This window comes from Acinonyx jubatus, chromosome A2 (genome assembly GCF_027475565.1).
Source record: "Acinonyx jubatus isolate Ajub_Pintada_27869175 chromosome A2, VMU_Ajub_asm_v1.0, whole genome shotgun sequence".
NCBI lineage: Eukaryota > Metazoa > Chordata > Mammalia > Carnivora > Felidae > Acinonyx > Acinonyx jubatus.
The window spans coordinates 46795599-46811305 of NC_069383.1; the positions used below are offsets into that span (position 1 = coordinate 46795599).

The 15707-nt window shown below is 36.5% G+C and overlaps 1 protein-coding gene across 4 annotated transcripts in view; it reads right to left on the bottom strand.

The window, feature by feature from the left end:
* The window catches only part of ZNRF2 (zinc and ring finger 2), a 133380-nt gene that overhangs the window by 49575 nt on the left and 68098 nt on the right, over window positions 1-15707 (bottom strand). For all 4 annotated transcript variants that reach the window (XR_008296750.1, XR_008296749.1, XR_008296748.1 and 1 more), the window contains exon 3: window positions 380-485. Coding sequence is in view for 1 of the 4 variants with exons in the window: in XM_027075194.2 (XP_026930995.1) it covers window positions 380-485 (106 nt within the window). In the remaining 3 variants the exon portion in view is untranslated. The remainder of the gene's footprint in view (window positions 1-379; window positions 486-15707) is intronic.

Consider the following 15707-nt stretch of genomic DNA (forward strand, 5'->3'; position numbering starts at 1 on the left):
TGGGTGTTGGGAGTCAAATAGGCATGGCTAAAATCTCAGCTCTTCCATTTACTAGCCATGGCATTGGGGAGATTTCCTATGGTCCCTTGGTTTATTCCTTCGATTTTAACATGAGATTATTACAAGGTGTACATGGGCTAGCCTGGCTAAGCCATTACGGACAATGCCTGGGTAACAGTAAACGTTTAACAAATGGTAGATTTTTGAATACAAACATATTTGGGCTCAAATCTTAGTTCTAGCAGGAAACAAAGGCTGTTATTTTTAAGAAATGGGTGGGGGTTTCAATTAAGAAGAAAACTTTTCAGCACTAACAACGTTTGAAACTTTGAGAAGCATCTTTTTACTATCAACTTGGTCAACATAAAAATAAACTTACCCTTTATGATATATGCATAGACAAGGCAGTCGTGCTATAGTATCTCCCTGCTGCAATTCTTCAAGGCATATTGCACATTCCCCAGCATCTTTACTCAGTACATCCTCTGAGGAAAGAGAAAAATGATTTCAGGACAATAAAACTGAAAGAAGAATTATGGGAACGTTATAGAGTGGTGATTGCCATATTTTGTCTGAAATACATAAAACTTGGCAACCGTATTTAACACAATATTCATAAGTCAGTGAATAATATTTACCTTTACCTATAGACGGCATCTCTTATTTCCATTTACATTTCATTGAGGCATTTCAGTAAGCAAGAACAGTACAGAGTCCTCTAACTTGCAAAGGCTTTTGCTATAAAACTTTATCAAGTCAGTTATTTGCAATTTGGAATCCATTTTCCTTCTCTTACTAATCATTATTAATTATTGCCTAAGATAGTTCAAAAAACCTTAGAGCGTAATGTGGCTGAAGAGACATGAAACTACTATTATAATTTTTAAAATTCTAAAATAACAGGGCACTTGGGTGGCTCAGTCGGTTAAACGTCCAACTATTGGTTTCGGCTCAGGTTATGATCTCACGATTTTGGGAGTCTGAGCTCTGCATCGGGCTCTGTGCTGACAGTGCAGAGCCTGCTTGGGATTCTCTCTCTTTCCCTCTCTCTCTGCCCCTCCCCCACTCACGCGGTCCCTGTCTCTTTCAAAAAAAAAAAAAAAAAAGAGTGTCTTATAAAATTCTAAAATAGCAAAATTGGATTAAGTTAAAGAAATCACCCTGCATATGGTACTTCTTTTAAAAGGTCTGCTTAACTCAAGAAGATCCAAAGATTCTGAAAGGTACTTTTGGAAACCTGAGGATTTCAGGCATGCAACAATTCTTCTTAATCCTTTTCTGGGACAATGCAAAGCCCACACCAGGCAGCAATTAGAGTGGCTTCCAGAGGGCCCTGCAGAGTGTTTAAAACACCTGACCGGTAAATAAAGCCCTTTACAAAGCAAAAATTCCTTTTGGAAAAAAAGTTACCCTCAATTTAGGTTTTATACTGGAAATTTAAGTATCTTATTAATGTTAAAGCTTAATTTTTCAAAGGATCTTGCATAAAACAGAGTATGTTAGCCAGATAATTCTTTGTAACTCTTTTTAAGTGAGGAAGAACTGAAACCACCATTACTGAAGAGTATGGAGAGGCTGCTCAACGCAGGAGAATGTGTACCCAGCAAGTGCAGAGGATGGAAAGGTAAAGCAGGAACACGCAATAAACATTTACACCACAAAGAAACAAATCACTGTGTTTAGAAATGAAAATAAAATAGGATAAAGAGAAAAGACTACACCAATCTCTAAATGCTGAACGACAGAGCAAGGTAGGAAAGTTCCTAAAATGAAGTATTTGTTTGGTAGTCTCATACCTCTTATAAAAAACAGCGAATGTAATTGTGCATATATCTGTAGTCATTCCTTGTAGAAAAATTCATTTCCATAAGAAGTAGTTCCCCATTTAGTCATTCATTTTGAGACAGCACATTAGAAGGAAGCACAGCCTTTATTGGGTCTATACCAGCAGATAATTTACCCCTAAAGCTGGAGGGGTAACAGGGCAACTTCTGCAGAAAAAGGCCTCGGCAAGAAGAATCTAGGGGATACGACTGAGATGATTTTAGCTAACTGCTGGGTAGTTCACAAGCTAATATATCACAACCAGAGATTTGACCAGGATAAGTCAAGCTGGATAAACAGAAAATGCTGCTTGCTCATTAACACGTGCCCTAATGTGCTATCCCCATTTTTCTCTTCTTCACCCTGGAGGTCCCATCCCTACCTCCACTCTACACACCCCAACCCTGACCCCAAGTCTTTCCTCCTTTTCTTGATCTCCATTTTGCTGTTATTGTTCTGGCTGGCTTTCCACAGATAGGAAACCAGTGTGATGTAAAAAACCTAACTAGTGACTGTTGACCGGTACACTGGGACACACAAAATGAGGCCACTCCAGTTGGCCCCACCCATGTCACAAATCTAAACCTACATCATCCTGCACTTATGGAAAACACCTCACTGTCAAGGCAACTTAACACCAGTCACAGTCTTCCAACTTGGCTTTAGCTAGCTTACATTACCCTAGGCAAGAGGACCCTGTTAGCCAGTCGTGCCCTGTTTCAGTGCTGTCTCCTCCAACATCCTGTAAGAAAATACCTTGGGCAGTGCTTGTGATGTACCATACTCCCTCAATCCATGCATTGTTTTCTCTTGAATAAAGTACATCAAACTCACTATTAAATTGTTTTAGTTGTGCCATTTGACACTAGGGTGATAGCAATGAGTGGATGTGAAGGAAAGAGGAAGAGATCTTAGTAAAGGTCTGTAACTCCACATAATATGGTATAGTCACAGCATAGATTTCTTCCACTACAAAGACATACGGCATCGTAACAATGAGTCTAAGTTCTACAACAAACTTCAAAACATCAGTGATCACTTTTTACCAAGCCTAAAACATCAATGATTATAACACGTACCATTCGTTTACACATAAGCAAGTAAGAAAAAAAACACCACCATTAAAACGACACCAACCAATTTTAAGATACGTCTCATTTTCCAGGGCAGTTAAAGTAAGAAAAGGAAGTGTGTCTTAGAATTGGTGAAATACGGTATCATGTTTTCTACCTTTTGGAATGCATTAACACTGCTTCTAGATTTAAGTAAATATGAACCGTATAATCTCAATTATCTTAAATTAAGAAAATAAGACAGGCCAGCTTTTAAAAAATAAAGAAAAAGTATTGCCTTATTTTTGCCGTACACTACTAGGTAACAGATTGTCAATACCAAGTGAAAAGAACTCGAAATCCATCAAGTACAAGCTTCTGAATGCATTGTTCACAGAAAAATAGCTGTCTTAACAATACTTTTATGGTGACTTACGACCAAGTCTCAATTCTTACAATAGGTTTTTAAAAATCAATCTTTGAGTTGAAAAAATTTTAATATCTTGACGGCCTTGGTTTCATCCTGTTTTTAAGTGAATTTATTTACAGTACAACACAAATATAATCTGCATATAATTAACATAATGGTATTTATTTAAAGAATATAATGTTATGCTTTGCAGGTACTAAGTTAAGAAAATCATTTCAGTTTAATCTAAACTGCCATATTAAAGTCAGCCATTTAATCATAAGCTCCCTAAGCCCCAGTCATGAAAAATAATCAGAACTTCATTTTCTACGTTAAGAAAGGTACACCTATATACAAGAACATCCCAAGCAAATTTCAATGCAGAAGCAGCCAATATCCACTGTAAATAGCTTCTAGTGAAATGATCTCTACTCAGAAAACGTTAAAAGCTAACGTTAACAATGCCACTATCCAACTGCATTTTGATAAGCAACTGAGTCAAAACACAGTTCACTCACTGAAAAACTTTATTTATGGTCTCAAATAGCAAATGCCTAATTTTCAAATTTGAAAATGTCACTTCCCATAAAAAGCTGTCTTTTTATGTTTGAAAATGTCTTTCATTTTTAAAATTCACTATGCAACATGATTTATTTTTGCCTATGTGGGAGTTTGCTAGAATATTCCCTTTTCCCTCTCCATTATGACACTGTCCTCTCATTCAAAGGAAAAGTTGTGAAACATTCAGATTATATATGGCTGGGAAAAACCACTAAATCCAGGATACTGAAGCATCTTCAAGACAGCTGGGAAAATACTGATAAAAATCTTTAGCCAGTCAATCGAAAACATTCATAAATGTTTTCCTACTATAAGCAATAAGGAGTCAACAGTTTACAACTGCAATACATTGAGGGCAGGCTACTAACTAGCCAAAGTTCTTATCAGAGGAGGGAACACTAATAGATTTCACTTCACAGAGAGCTAGTCTGGATTCCCGCTCTCCACAAGCACTGACAAAAGGACAAGCACTAAAGATAGTGAAGAGGAAAGTAAATCTGTGTTGCTTTTTCAATCGTTGCTGGTGTCCTACTTAAACATTTGGAACACTGAAAGTTAAACCAGTGTATTGCTTATCACGCTAATTCTTCTGTCTTATTCATATGATGCAAGCATTAATTTAGGTAAAGAAGAATTCAACCAGGAAGAGACCAATGATTTCTAACCAGAGGTGGGCACCAGAATCACTTGGGTATGCATTCTGTCTCAACACAGAAGAAAATAAATTACATACACCCGGGCTCCATCCCTAGAGATTCTGAAATACACCCCTGCCTCAGAAACACAACTGCTAATAATGGAACAAGCATGCTGAAGAAGAAAAGAGTGTAAGATTTAAAGTTGAAAACTTAATATGAATTTCCATCCTCACAGTTAGCTATATAAGCTCCCAAATATTGGCCATCTTTGAGTTTTCCTTTTATTCTTTTTTTCCCCTAATATTAATACAATAAAGGTACCTAAAATAGTATGGACATGAAATTTTAAAGAATTATGTGAAAAACGTGGTAAGTTATGAAAACATTATACAAAAAATTCATTTTTATTGCCATTGTTATCAGAAAATACTTTACGAACTTCTCCAAAAGCAAAGTTGCTCACTTTGCTCTCTCTTTTTCTCCTCACTCTGGTATTCTAGTTGTTTCAACTTTACATGATGTCATAAATAATCCCATGGCCACCAGAAACTTCTATAGGACACTCGACCTAACCATTTCCAGAGACCTATTATAAATTTCAAGGCTTGGAACACAAATTCATGCAAGCAACATCACATAATTTTTAAATGTTTTGGCTTCATTCTATATTTAAAAGTATTATAAATGTCCACTCTGTCACATATCTTTACATATAGTTAATATTATTTATTAATCCTATGACGTAACTAATGTTACCTTCACTTTATAGATATGGAAACTGAGGCTCAAAGAAGTAACTTACCAGAAGTTACTAACCCAAGTAAGTTCTGGGGTCAGGACTCAAAATTAGGCTAAATCGGTGGTGGGCTGTTTACTACATGAATTTTGTTACAAGAAGTAATTTCACTTTAAAATAGAATAGTGAAGCAAATGAACTATTTCAGACAACTTTAAGTATGAAGTACTCAAGATCGAGTTGGCACATTAACTTAGAGGATGTACGCTCAAGACTGATCACATGCTTTAGCTTCTGGAGTTATCAAACTGCTCTAAAAACTGGTATCATCGGAAATGAGCTTACAATTTACTGCTTATTTGCTTCTATTGGACAGGAAAATAGTCCTGTCCAATTAGAACTTTCTATGATGACAGAAACAGTCCTTTATCTGTGCTGTCTGGTAGCTACTAGCCACATATGGCCTGAAAGTAGCACTTCAAATGTGGTCAGTGCAACTGAGAAACTAAATTTTAAATTTTAATGTTAGTAAAATACCAAACCTGAAAATATATAATAGGTAAAGAACATACATTTATAAGCTAATTAAAAACTTCTGTAGATTACTCTTTCACTTATAGCCTCAAGCTCTTAATTTGCATCGCCCAACATTACTTAAAATTCAAGCAGCCAAAAATGCAAAATTAAAATATTTAGCAGATACAAGCACATAGCCATAGTTATTGCAGATCAAGACAACACGAAAAAAAGCAGACAGCCAAAATCCTTTTGAAAATTAAGAAAGAGAAAAAGAGAGGAAGAAAGAGAAAGAAAGAAAGAACGAACGAACAAGTGAGACCAACTCTGTTAGAGGCAGCCAAGAAAACTCCATGCGGAAATTTCATAGTCATCACAACTGTATTTTCAGATCAAGCATCCAAACAGCTATATGACCTTTTCAGCAAAATACAATGCCAAGCACTATTATGGATCAGGCATTTTACCTGAAGACTTATTTTTTGTTCTTGAACCCTCAATGATAGCAGTAGAAAACAAAAGCAGCTGAAATGTGAAATAATCCCTAGAAAAATCAAGAATTAAAAAAATTCACAACATTAGTAAGAAGCAATTACTCAAAGAATGAAAAACAGGGACTCACAAGGTTTATTAATAAATACTTTCAGATATAAATTTATCTCTAATGGACTTAAGAAGTTACCATTAATATTCTAGATTATAGACCTGTGAGCTATTACTGTACTCAAATGTCATAAGAGGAACTAGAGATGATACTTAGGGAAATTGCCATTTTCACTATGAGACAAATATGTAAATAAAAACATAGGAATGACCTTTATTAAAGTGACTAAAACTCAAAGTCCATGGTCAGCCTATGCTTTTATCCTTTTTAGACACTCTCATTCAGCTTGAAATTACTGGCTTCCTCTGCCTCAGTGCCACTGACAATTACTGCATCAATGCTTTCTTTAAATATAACGGAGAATTGACTAAGCATATAGCTACTTTTCATCTGCACTGTTAGAAACAATTTAATATGAAGACTAGTTAGTTCTTTAGAAGTGGGTAGATGGAACTTGTGACTCTTCTGATGACTTTTAAGGGAAAATGTGTATTCTTGGGAATATTTTTGGAAATAGACATTTGGTGCCCTCTCCGAGAAAATGTAAGTAAGATAAAATGGAACCCAAACTCTGAAGGGTAAAATATACAAATGGAACATAAACTCAATATTCAATAGATTTAGCTTTCTTGGGCTTTTTGTTCTTAACTTACTTTAAAAGGCTAGCTAGGGTTGGGTATTATATAAAATTAGGTATGTAACAAGCTGCCAAAAGTCACACAAGTCAACCTAAGTAATTGTTAGGTTACCAAATTGTTCCCCAATCTTCAAATCAAGGTAACTTTCCTATGCCTCTCTCTGTCACAAATCAACAATAAACCAAAATTCACAACCAATACACTGATTTGCTAAACGCTGAACAAGTACTTTCCTAAATAAGTTATGCCCATTAAAGAGCAAGAGAATTATTTTAAAACAGCCGAATATATACAAAAACTGAATATACTTTGAACTAAACTTAAGTTTGGTCCACTTTTGAATCACACTGCACAGAGAAAACACCTGTCCTAAAAATACAAAAAGCTGATTTTCAAGCTTAATTTACCACTGTGTACTTCTAAAATATAGGCTCTTAATGGCAATAAAAAGGAGTCAAGCAAGCTCTGTAATATGACGCAGGAAAAAAAAAAAAAAAAACCACCAAAAAACAAAAACAAAAACAAAACAAAAAAAACCCAGTGTTGCTTATAGACAGTTCTAGGTTCAAGTTCCAACTTGTCCACTTATTGGGGAATATAATGAGAATAACAATACCTATCCCACGGAGGGGGTGGTAAGAATTACAGGAGACCTGTTCAACGTCCAGCAGTGTAGCTTCATAGTAGCAGGCATGTTCTGAACACTAGCATGTGATAACTGCCAAGAAAGGACTCTTCCTCTGAGTTTGTTTTCTCCAATCTAAGAAATGATGAAACCCGTTCCACCTGTCTCTTAAGACGGTTGTGAAGATCGAATGAGACAATGCAAATGGAAGGCGGCCTCGTGGAAAGAGAACAGGCTTGACCTTTGGACAATGTGCAAACCTCTTTGAGCCTCGTTTGTCTTCAACTACATTGCAGGTCATAATACCTGTATCTCATATGATATTTTATTTTGATGATTAAAAACAAAAGAGCTAATGAATGTGAAAATACTTACAAGGCTTTAACTAAGCGTTAACTGAATATAAACACCATTTTACTACAGCATTATTGAAGTAAACTGAAACATGTCAACTCAAATGGTATTATAACATGCAAAAACACATGTCAGAACTATCATCAGATTTTTTTTTAAGTTTACTTATTTTGAGAGAGAGCACGCGTGCACTTGTACATGGGGGAGGGGCAGAGAGGGAGAGAGAGTATCCAAAGCAGGCTTCTGCTCAGCATGTGCAGCTGGAGCCCACTACCATGAGATCATCACCTGAGCCATTATTAAGAGTTGGATGCTTAACCGACTGAGCCACCCAGGTGCCCTCCCCTTTTTTTTAGATTTATAAACCAGGATTCTATCTCTTTGTTAGAATGAATTTGAGAAAGAGCATTACAATGTGTCTGTCTACTCCTTTTGTTGACTGAAGCTAAACCATGGTGTCTTTCCCTTCTGCTTCCTCCTGAAGCTGTAAGATAATCAGCAGGCTGACTAATAAATATTATACAAAGGTCACAAACTCAAATGCCTGAAGGATAGCAAGAAGACATTCAAGAAGTAGCTCATCTTTTTAATCATTTTGTAAGAAAAAGAACAGCACAGTTGTGACAATAAATACCAAATGAAGTAGGCCTCAGTTTTATGGATTAAAACTGATGTACACAGTCCTATCTAAAGGGGCACTTGCTATGATAGCAGAATGCCATGTAGGAATGAGGGCCCAGTGTAGCCAGATATTACATATTTAAGGCAGCTGCAAATTTAGGTTTCTAGGTGAAATTTCTCATTTTCAAAATACTCACTGAAAAAAACCTCACTTTGATACTGTGTAAACCAAACAGAGTAGAATGAGTCTACATTCTGAGAATGTAGTCAGATGTAGTCAGTACTCTGTAATCTCTGTAATAAAGAAGCAGTCAATTCCATGAGGCCAGAGAACCCTCTATGCTCTGCTTACTCTACCAAGTAGCATAGTGTTTTGTACACAGCAAGTGCTCAATAAACATTTTTTGAATAACTAATGAAGCAAAAGATCTCAGGAGACTAGAGAAAACACCAAGTGACAAATAAACAGCCAAAAACAGAGAAAACGCCCCAAAGCCCAGAAGTTGTTGCTTCAGTGGCTTTGTTTGCAGTCTGGTGACTCAGATGAGCTCAGATCTATTTTTTGTTAAGTGTACTCAATTCTTTACCCATGAGGTTATCAGCCAATCAACAAGAAAGTACTGGACATATGCTGAGTCTGCCAACAAATACTTACAGGTTTATTAGTATATATGAGTAAAGTATTAAAAGTATGTATGCACAGGAAAGCTATTTAAAATGTCCACTCCTGAGAAAACAGAGTGTGAAACTCAAAAGTATCTGGAAACAGCAAACAGGGGTGAACCAGTAGCTGTGATAGTAACAGTCATGAAACACTGATAACTCAGACTTCTTTCTTGATCCCCTCTTATCCTGCTACTAAATTACTAAAATAACGGTGACTACCTGACGGATCATGGAGAATCTAAACCCAGATTCATCTGAACTTCAGGTAATGAAAGTGCCCCAGCGTCACATGAAAATCAAGAAAGAGCAAGTATGAAAAGGGTTTTTTAAAAAAATCTTTCTAAGGATGGGGAAAACACACTGCTTTGGAAGGTCTATTTCCTTTCAGCAGATCTGCTCAAAGCTGACCGACCAATCCTTAAGTTGCCCAGGCAGTCAGCAGTATCTGAGTGACTCTCACATGGACAAGGGAACAAGGCTGCCTCGACACTGAGAAACCAGAAAAAAGCCACAGAGCTGGGCTGAGGATAACACTCTCCTTGTACACCCAAGAAGAGGGAAACTTCTTTCCTCACACCTTCCAACAAAAAGGGCTTAGTGTGTCAAGTTAATGATCGACTAAGCTCTTCTTCTATCAGAGAAGAAAGTAACGCTAAGATCTACATGAATGTGGAGAGATTCTACAACAGCTAACATGATGTAACGGAGAAGGGTCATAGCTAACTAAGTACACACAGTAATGTGAATGAAGGTGAACCAGCCCAAGAACTGAAACAGACGCTTACTGCAGTGTCAGAAAGAATGAATGGAAGGAAGCAAGGAAGGGATGGAGGGGATGGAGGGACAACCACTTTATAAGTACAAGTTGCTAGAACCAAAACCCATGTTTTGTTAATACTTCAGAGAAGGAGGAAAAGAAACATCAAACGACTTTATTAGCAATCTAGAATACATATCACGTCATTCCAAAAAAGCCCCAACATGTCATGAATGAAAACATATGACACAGAGGACAAATCCAGCTCTACTACTGAAATTCCAAAGATTACAGAAAGAGGAGCCCCTGGCTGGCTCACTCAGAGGAGCATGCGACTCTTGATCTCAGGGTTGTGAGTTCAAGCCCCTCATTGCATGTGGAGATTACTTAAGTAAAAACAAACACACAAACAAAAAACACTTTTCAAAAAGAGAAATTACAGAAAGAGAAAAAGGAACACAGAAAGAAATACTAATCAAAGAAATACTAGAAGAAAATAAACCCCAAGCTGACTAAATGAGTTTTAAACTGAAAGGGTTCATGAAGTTTTAAGCAGGATTGATTACAGATGGGAGTAAGGTTGAAAAATACTAAAATCGATGCATCCTGGGGGAAAAAAAATACAATTTCCAACCTTCAAAACACAAAATCAACCCGTAAGCTTCCAAACATAAAGAACAGGAAACCTTAAAATTAAAAAAATAATGAGTTAGCCAGACTTCTCATCTAGAATACTGGTAGTCACAGCACAGAACAATTTTATACACTTAAAAAACAAACAAAACAACTGAAATAGCAATATCCTATATTCAGCAAAGATAGTTATTCTGTGGGAGGGCAAACCAAAAACATTTGGGCATCCAAATGTTATTATACTCATTAAGTGATTAATCCATGAAAGGTATCTAAGGAAATTATTCATGGAAATGCTTCTAACAAAAGAACATTAAAAAACCAAGAACCCCCCCCCCCCAAAAAAACCCCACAAAAATTTCAAATAGAAAAAAACAGAGTATAAAAAACAGCAGTGGGAATTAAACATGTATAAGTAAAATTTAAATAGAGAATACTGTGACTGAAACTGTAATGTAACTATAGGTTTTTGAAATAAAGTGTTTCACTAGTGTAAACTTAATGATGCAGAATGTAAACTCTATTTCACAACATCTAGGAGTTGGGAGATACACGGGAGAGAAGTCGGGGACACGAAAGTGAATAAGAATGGCAGAAAGCACAAAGAAAACCCTTAATTTTGATAGAATAAAATAGAAATATATGTTCAAAGATACATACTAAAGTAAGGTTATCATAGGAAAAACAAGATGCCGAGTAAAAGTTGTTAATTAACTTGGAGGGAAGGGAAAGCAACTTCATTAATCAAGGGAAGGTTGGGCAGGAACAAAGTAAAATAAATAATACAAAATAAGTCACGGAACAACACCAAATTCGCCAGCTTTATAAAATATGTGCATTGGATAGTGTAACAGAACATCATATAGCTACTATCCAGCCTCAACATGAATTTATTTGCCATGAATTCAAACAAACAAACAAACAAAAACACAGAGAAGTAACTACCCTAGAACACATGCAAAGATATTACAGCTCAGGAAAGAAGATGAAAAAGAAGGGGAAAAACAACTTATAAAATGAAAATGAGGTGGAAACTAAGAAGAAGCACAAAGAAAAATTCCTGAAATCACAGGGACAGAAGGAGTTAGAAACCAGAAAAATAAGCTGGAAATGAAGAAACTATTAAGAATTGAACGGGGACAAAAAAGGTATCTACTGAAAACAAGAGCTCCAACTGCTATCTACAGCCAAAAGTAAAATGCAAGAAAACACTACGAAAATGAAAATATAACTAGAGCTGCATATTTGAAGGACACATGGAGTCCTCGAGAAAAATTAGCCATGAAAACCCAATACTATTTAAAGTATATCCTACAGCAGATACTGGTCATAAACAATAAAAGTTCTTGGAGCGCCTGGGTGGCTCGGTCGGTTGAGCGTCCGACTTCGGCTCGGGTCATGATCTCACGGTTCATGGGTTCGAGCCCCGCGTCAGGCTCTGTGCTGACAGCTCAGAGCCTGGAGCCTGCTTCAGATTCTGTGTCTCCCGCTCTCTCTGCCCCTCCCCTGCTCGTGCTCTGTCTCTCTCTCAAAAATAAACAAACATTAAAAAAAATTTTTTTAAAGAAATAAATTAACAGAGTATAAAAATAGGAGCATCAAGGTTATTATATAGTTACATTTATGAACTAAAAAGCTCTAAAATAAGAAATGCAGTTGTTCTCAATTAAAAGAAGAAACATGGAGCAAAGAAAAACTGGCCACTTGGTGGAATGTTTTTAAAAAGCTATAAAAACAGGAAGTATAATGACGGAATTAAAACTAGCTATATTACTAAATGTAAATGGACTAACCCAAAATAGTTAAAAAAAAAAAAGATTAGATCAGATCCCAAATAAACTTAACCTTGTATTGTACACAAGAAGCGTATCTGAAACAAAAAGATGAAAGATGAAAATAAAAGGAAGAAAAAACACTTATCAGGCAAATAGAAACAAAAGAAAAATTATTATTATACTTTTAATATCAGACAAAGTTATATAGTCCAAAAAGCATTAAAGGAGACACAGGACCCTTTAAATACTAAAAGATGCAATTTGTACCTAAGGTATATAGTTATTATAAATAACAAATGACAGCATCAAACAAATAACAGCATCTATGAAGCAAAAAATAATAGACAAAACAAAGAAAAATAGAAACATCAACAGAAGGATACTTTAATTCACCTCAGTCCATGACAAATCAATTGAAAAACAAGATGGATATGAAAGACTTTTTAAATTGAACACGAATATGGAACATTTGCCAAAATGACCACATAGTAAACCACAAAGAAAAACTTAGTAAATTAAAATACAGAAATAGTACCGGTAACATCGTCTGATCACAATACAGCAAAACCAGAAAACAGCAAAACCGGAGGGAAAAGGCACCTAACACCTGGGAATTTTAAAAGACTCTCACATAACTTTTAACTTAAAGAAGAGAGCCCTCAAAACACAAAATATCTAAACAACAAGAAAGTAACAGTGATAGGGGCGCCTGGGTGGCTCAGTCAGTTGAGCGTCCGACTTTGGCTCAGATCATGATCTCACGGTTTGTGAGTTCGAGCCCTGCATCGGGCTCTGTGCTGACAGCTCAGAGCCTGGAGCCTGCTTCTGCTTCTGTGTCTCCCTCTCTCTCTGCCCCTAACCCACTCGCATTCTATCTCTGTCTCTCTCAAAAATAAATAAACATTAAAAAAAAAAAAAAAAGAAAGTAACAGTGATAAATAAACAGTGAATAAAAAGAATCTATGGAACAGAGCTAAAATATCAGAGAAAAACTCATACCCTTGCATATTTATGCTGAAAAAGGAAGGGAAGGAAGGCAGACAGGATGGAAGAAATGAATACTCCCAATACAACAGACAAGGACAAGCACATCTAAGGAAACCAGAAGAAATAAGATTTTAAAAAGCCTAAGAACAGGAAAAAGATTGTTTTTTTTTTTTTTTACATTTATTTATTTTTGAGAAACAGAGCGAGACAGAGCGTGAGTGGGGGAGGGGCAGAGAGAGAAGGAGACACAGAATCCGAAGCAGGCTCCAGGCTCTGAGCAAGCGGTCAGCACAGAGCCTGTTGTGGGGCTTGAACCCACGAGCCGTGAGATCATGACCTGAACCGAAGTCGGACGCTCAACCGACTGAGCCACCCAGGCACCACGAAAAAGTTTTAAAACAGGAAATAAAAAAGACCCAAAGGAATCTATGGGCAATAATAAAAAGGGTGAAAGAGAGTAAACACAGATACAGAAGTTAAGAAAAAAATGGGAAAACAATCACATTTGGGCAGAAAATTAAAAATCCATAAGAGACTAAATTTGCTAGTAACAATATGCAGCAATGAAATATGTAACTTTCAGGAGGGAAAGACAGAAATCCAAATAGATCAATTTCTGTAGAAATCAGAGACAGCTATCTAAGAGTGATCCTCAAAGAGCATGAGGCCCAGACACTTCCATAGGGAGTTACACCAAACCTTTGAAGTTCAGATGGTCTCAATGCTATTTATACAGCTGCAGAACATAGAAAAAGGAAATCTGAATTATTTCTTCTGAAGCAAGCATTACATTGATTCTAAGACTCAAAAAAGACTACCCTTAAACTGGTCCAACCTCATTTTTGCAAAAATCCTAAATAAAATACTAGCAAAATCACTCCAGCTCTACACTAAAGGTAAAACTAGAAGTATTATCAGAAATAGGGACACTCAGTATTATTAGAGCTAGAAGTATTACTAAACTAGTATTACTAAACTAGAAGTATTATCAGAAATGGGTGGCTCAGTCAGTTAAGCACCGACTTCAGTTCAGGTCATGATCTTGTGGTTTGTGAGTCTGAGCCCCGCACAGGGTTCTGTGCTGTCAGCTCGGAGCTTGGAGCCTGCTTCAGATTCTGCGTCTCTTTCCCTCCCTCCCTCTCTCTCTCTCTCTCTCTCTCTCCCCGTCCCTCCCCTACTGGTGCTCTGTCTCTCCCTAAAATAAAATAAACATTAAAAAAATTTTAATTAAAAGAAATATTATCAGAAATAACAAATTCACATATATCCCTGACCAAGCAAGGCTTCCAGGACTGTATCCCATATACCCACTCATACACATACAAAATACCAGGAACAATTTAACATCCATTAACAATGGGCTAATTAATAAATTGTGACTCACCCATCTATAAAATGTAAGGTAATTATAAAGAACAATGCTTATTTGGAATAATTTCCAGGATATACTGTATTATGAAAAAAACCCTAAGGTTCAGAACCATCTACAGCATGATATCACCATGTAAAAAGTTTGGGGGCAGAATATGTGTATATATATTTGCATGTGCAATCACAAGAACCGATCCCAAGAACTGATAGCATTGGCTGCCTCTGGAAAGGGTGAATAAGGGACTGAGGTGAGAGAGGGACTTCACTGGATATCCTTTGCATCTCTTTGCTTTGGAACCACTGCAAACATGTTATCTATTCAAACACAAAATTAAAATCAATTACGAGAGGGATGAGCAAAAAGATAGCAGGCAAATGCAAATAAAAAAACTGTTGGGAGATAATTTTCCATAGGTCTTTCACATTTCAACATGTTTTGGACTGTCTTTTCAATGATCTTTGTAGAGCAAACAGCCTTGGAAGACAGATGCAGTGTCCTCTCCAGAGCCAAGAGTAGATCTCCTTATTTCCCACAATAAAAGATTTGGGTTCCCTAACCATGCTCAGGGTTCCTCTTCTGCAAAGCAACTCAATGAACGTGCAGATACCACCTGGCTCTTCTCACAGAGAACTGGGGCTGGAGGAAGTGGCACAAGAAAATGCTGATATCTTGGCTATTGCTGTGAGTAATAATAATGAAAGTCCTTTGATTCCGGTTTCTGCCAGAATCCATGAAACTGTAGCAGGCTAACTTGTCAGCTTGCAGAAAGAGGAAAATCTCAGGCCCTTCATAATTTTTGATAAGCAGTAGTCAAAATATTATCAGATAAACCAGATTATTAGGTAAAGTAGAAGAGAGAAGTATATAATACAAAAAGATCCAATCCAAAAGGAAAATACATCATAAATATTTAGGCAAATAATACAGCTATGAAATATA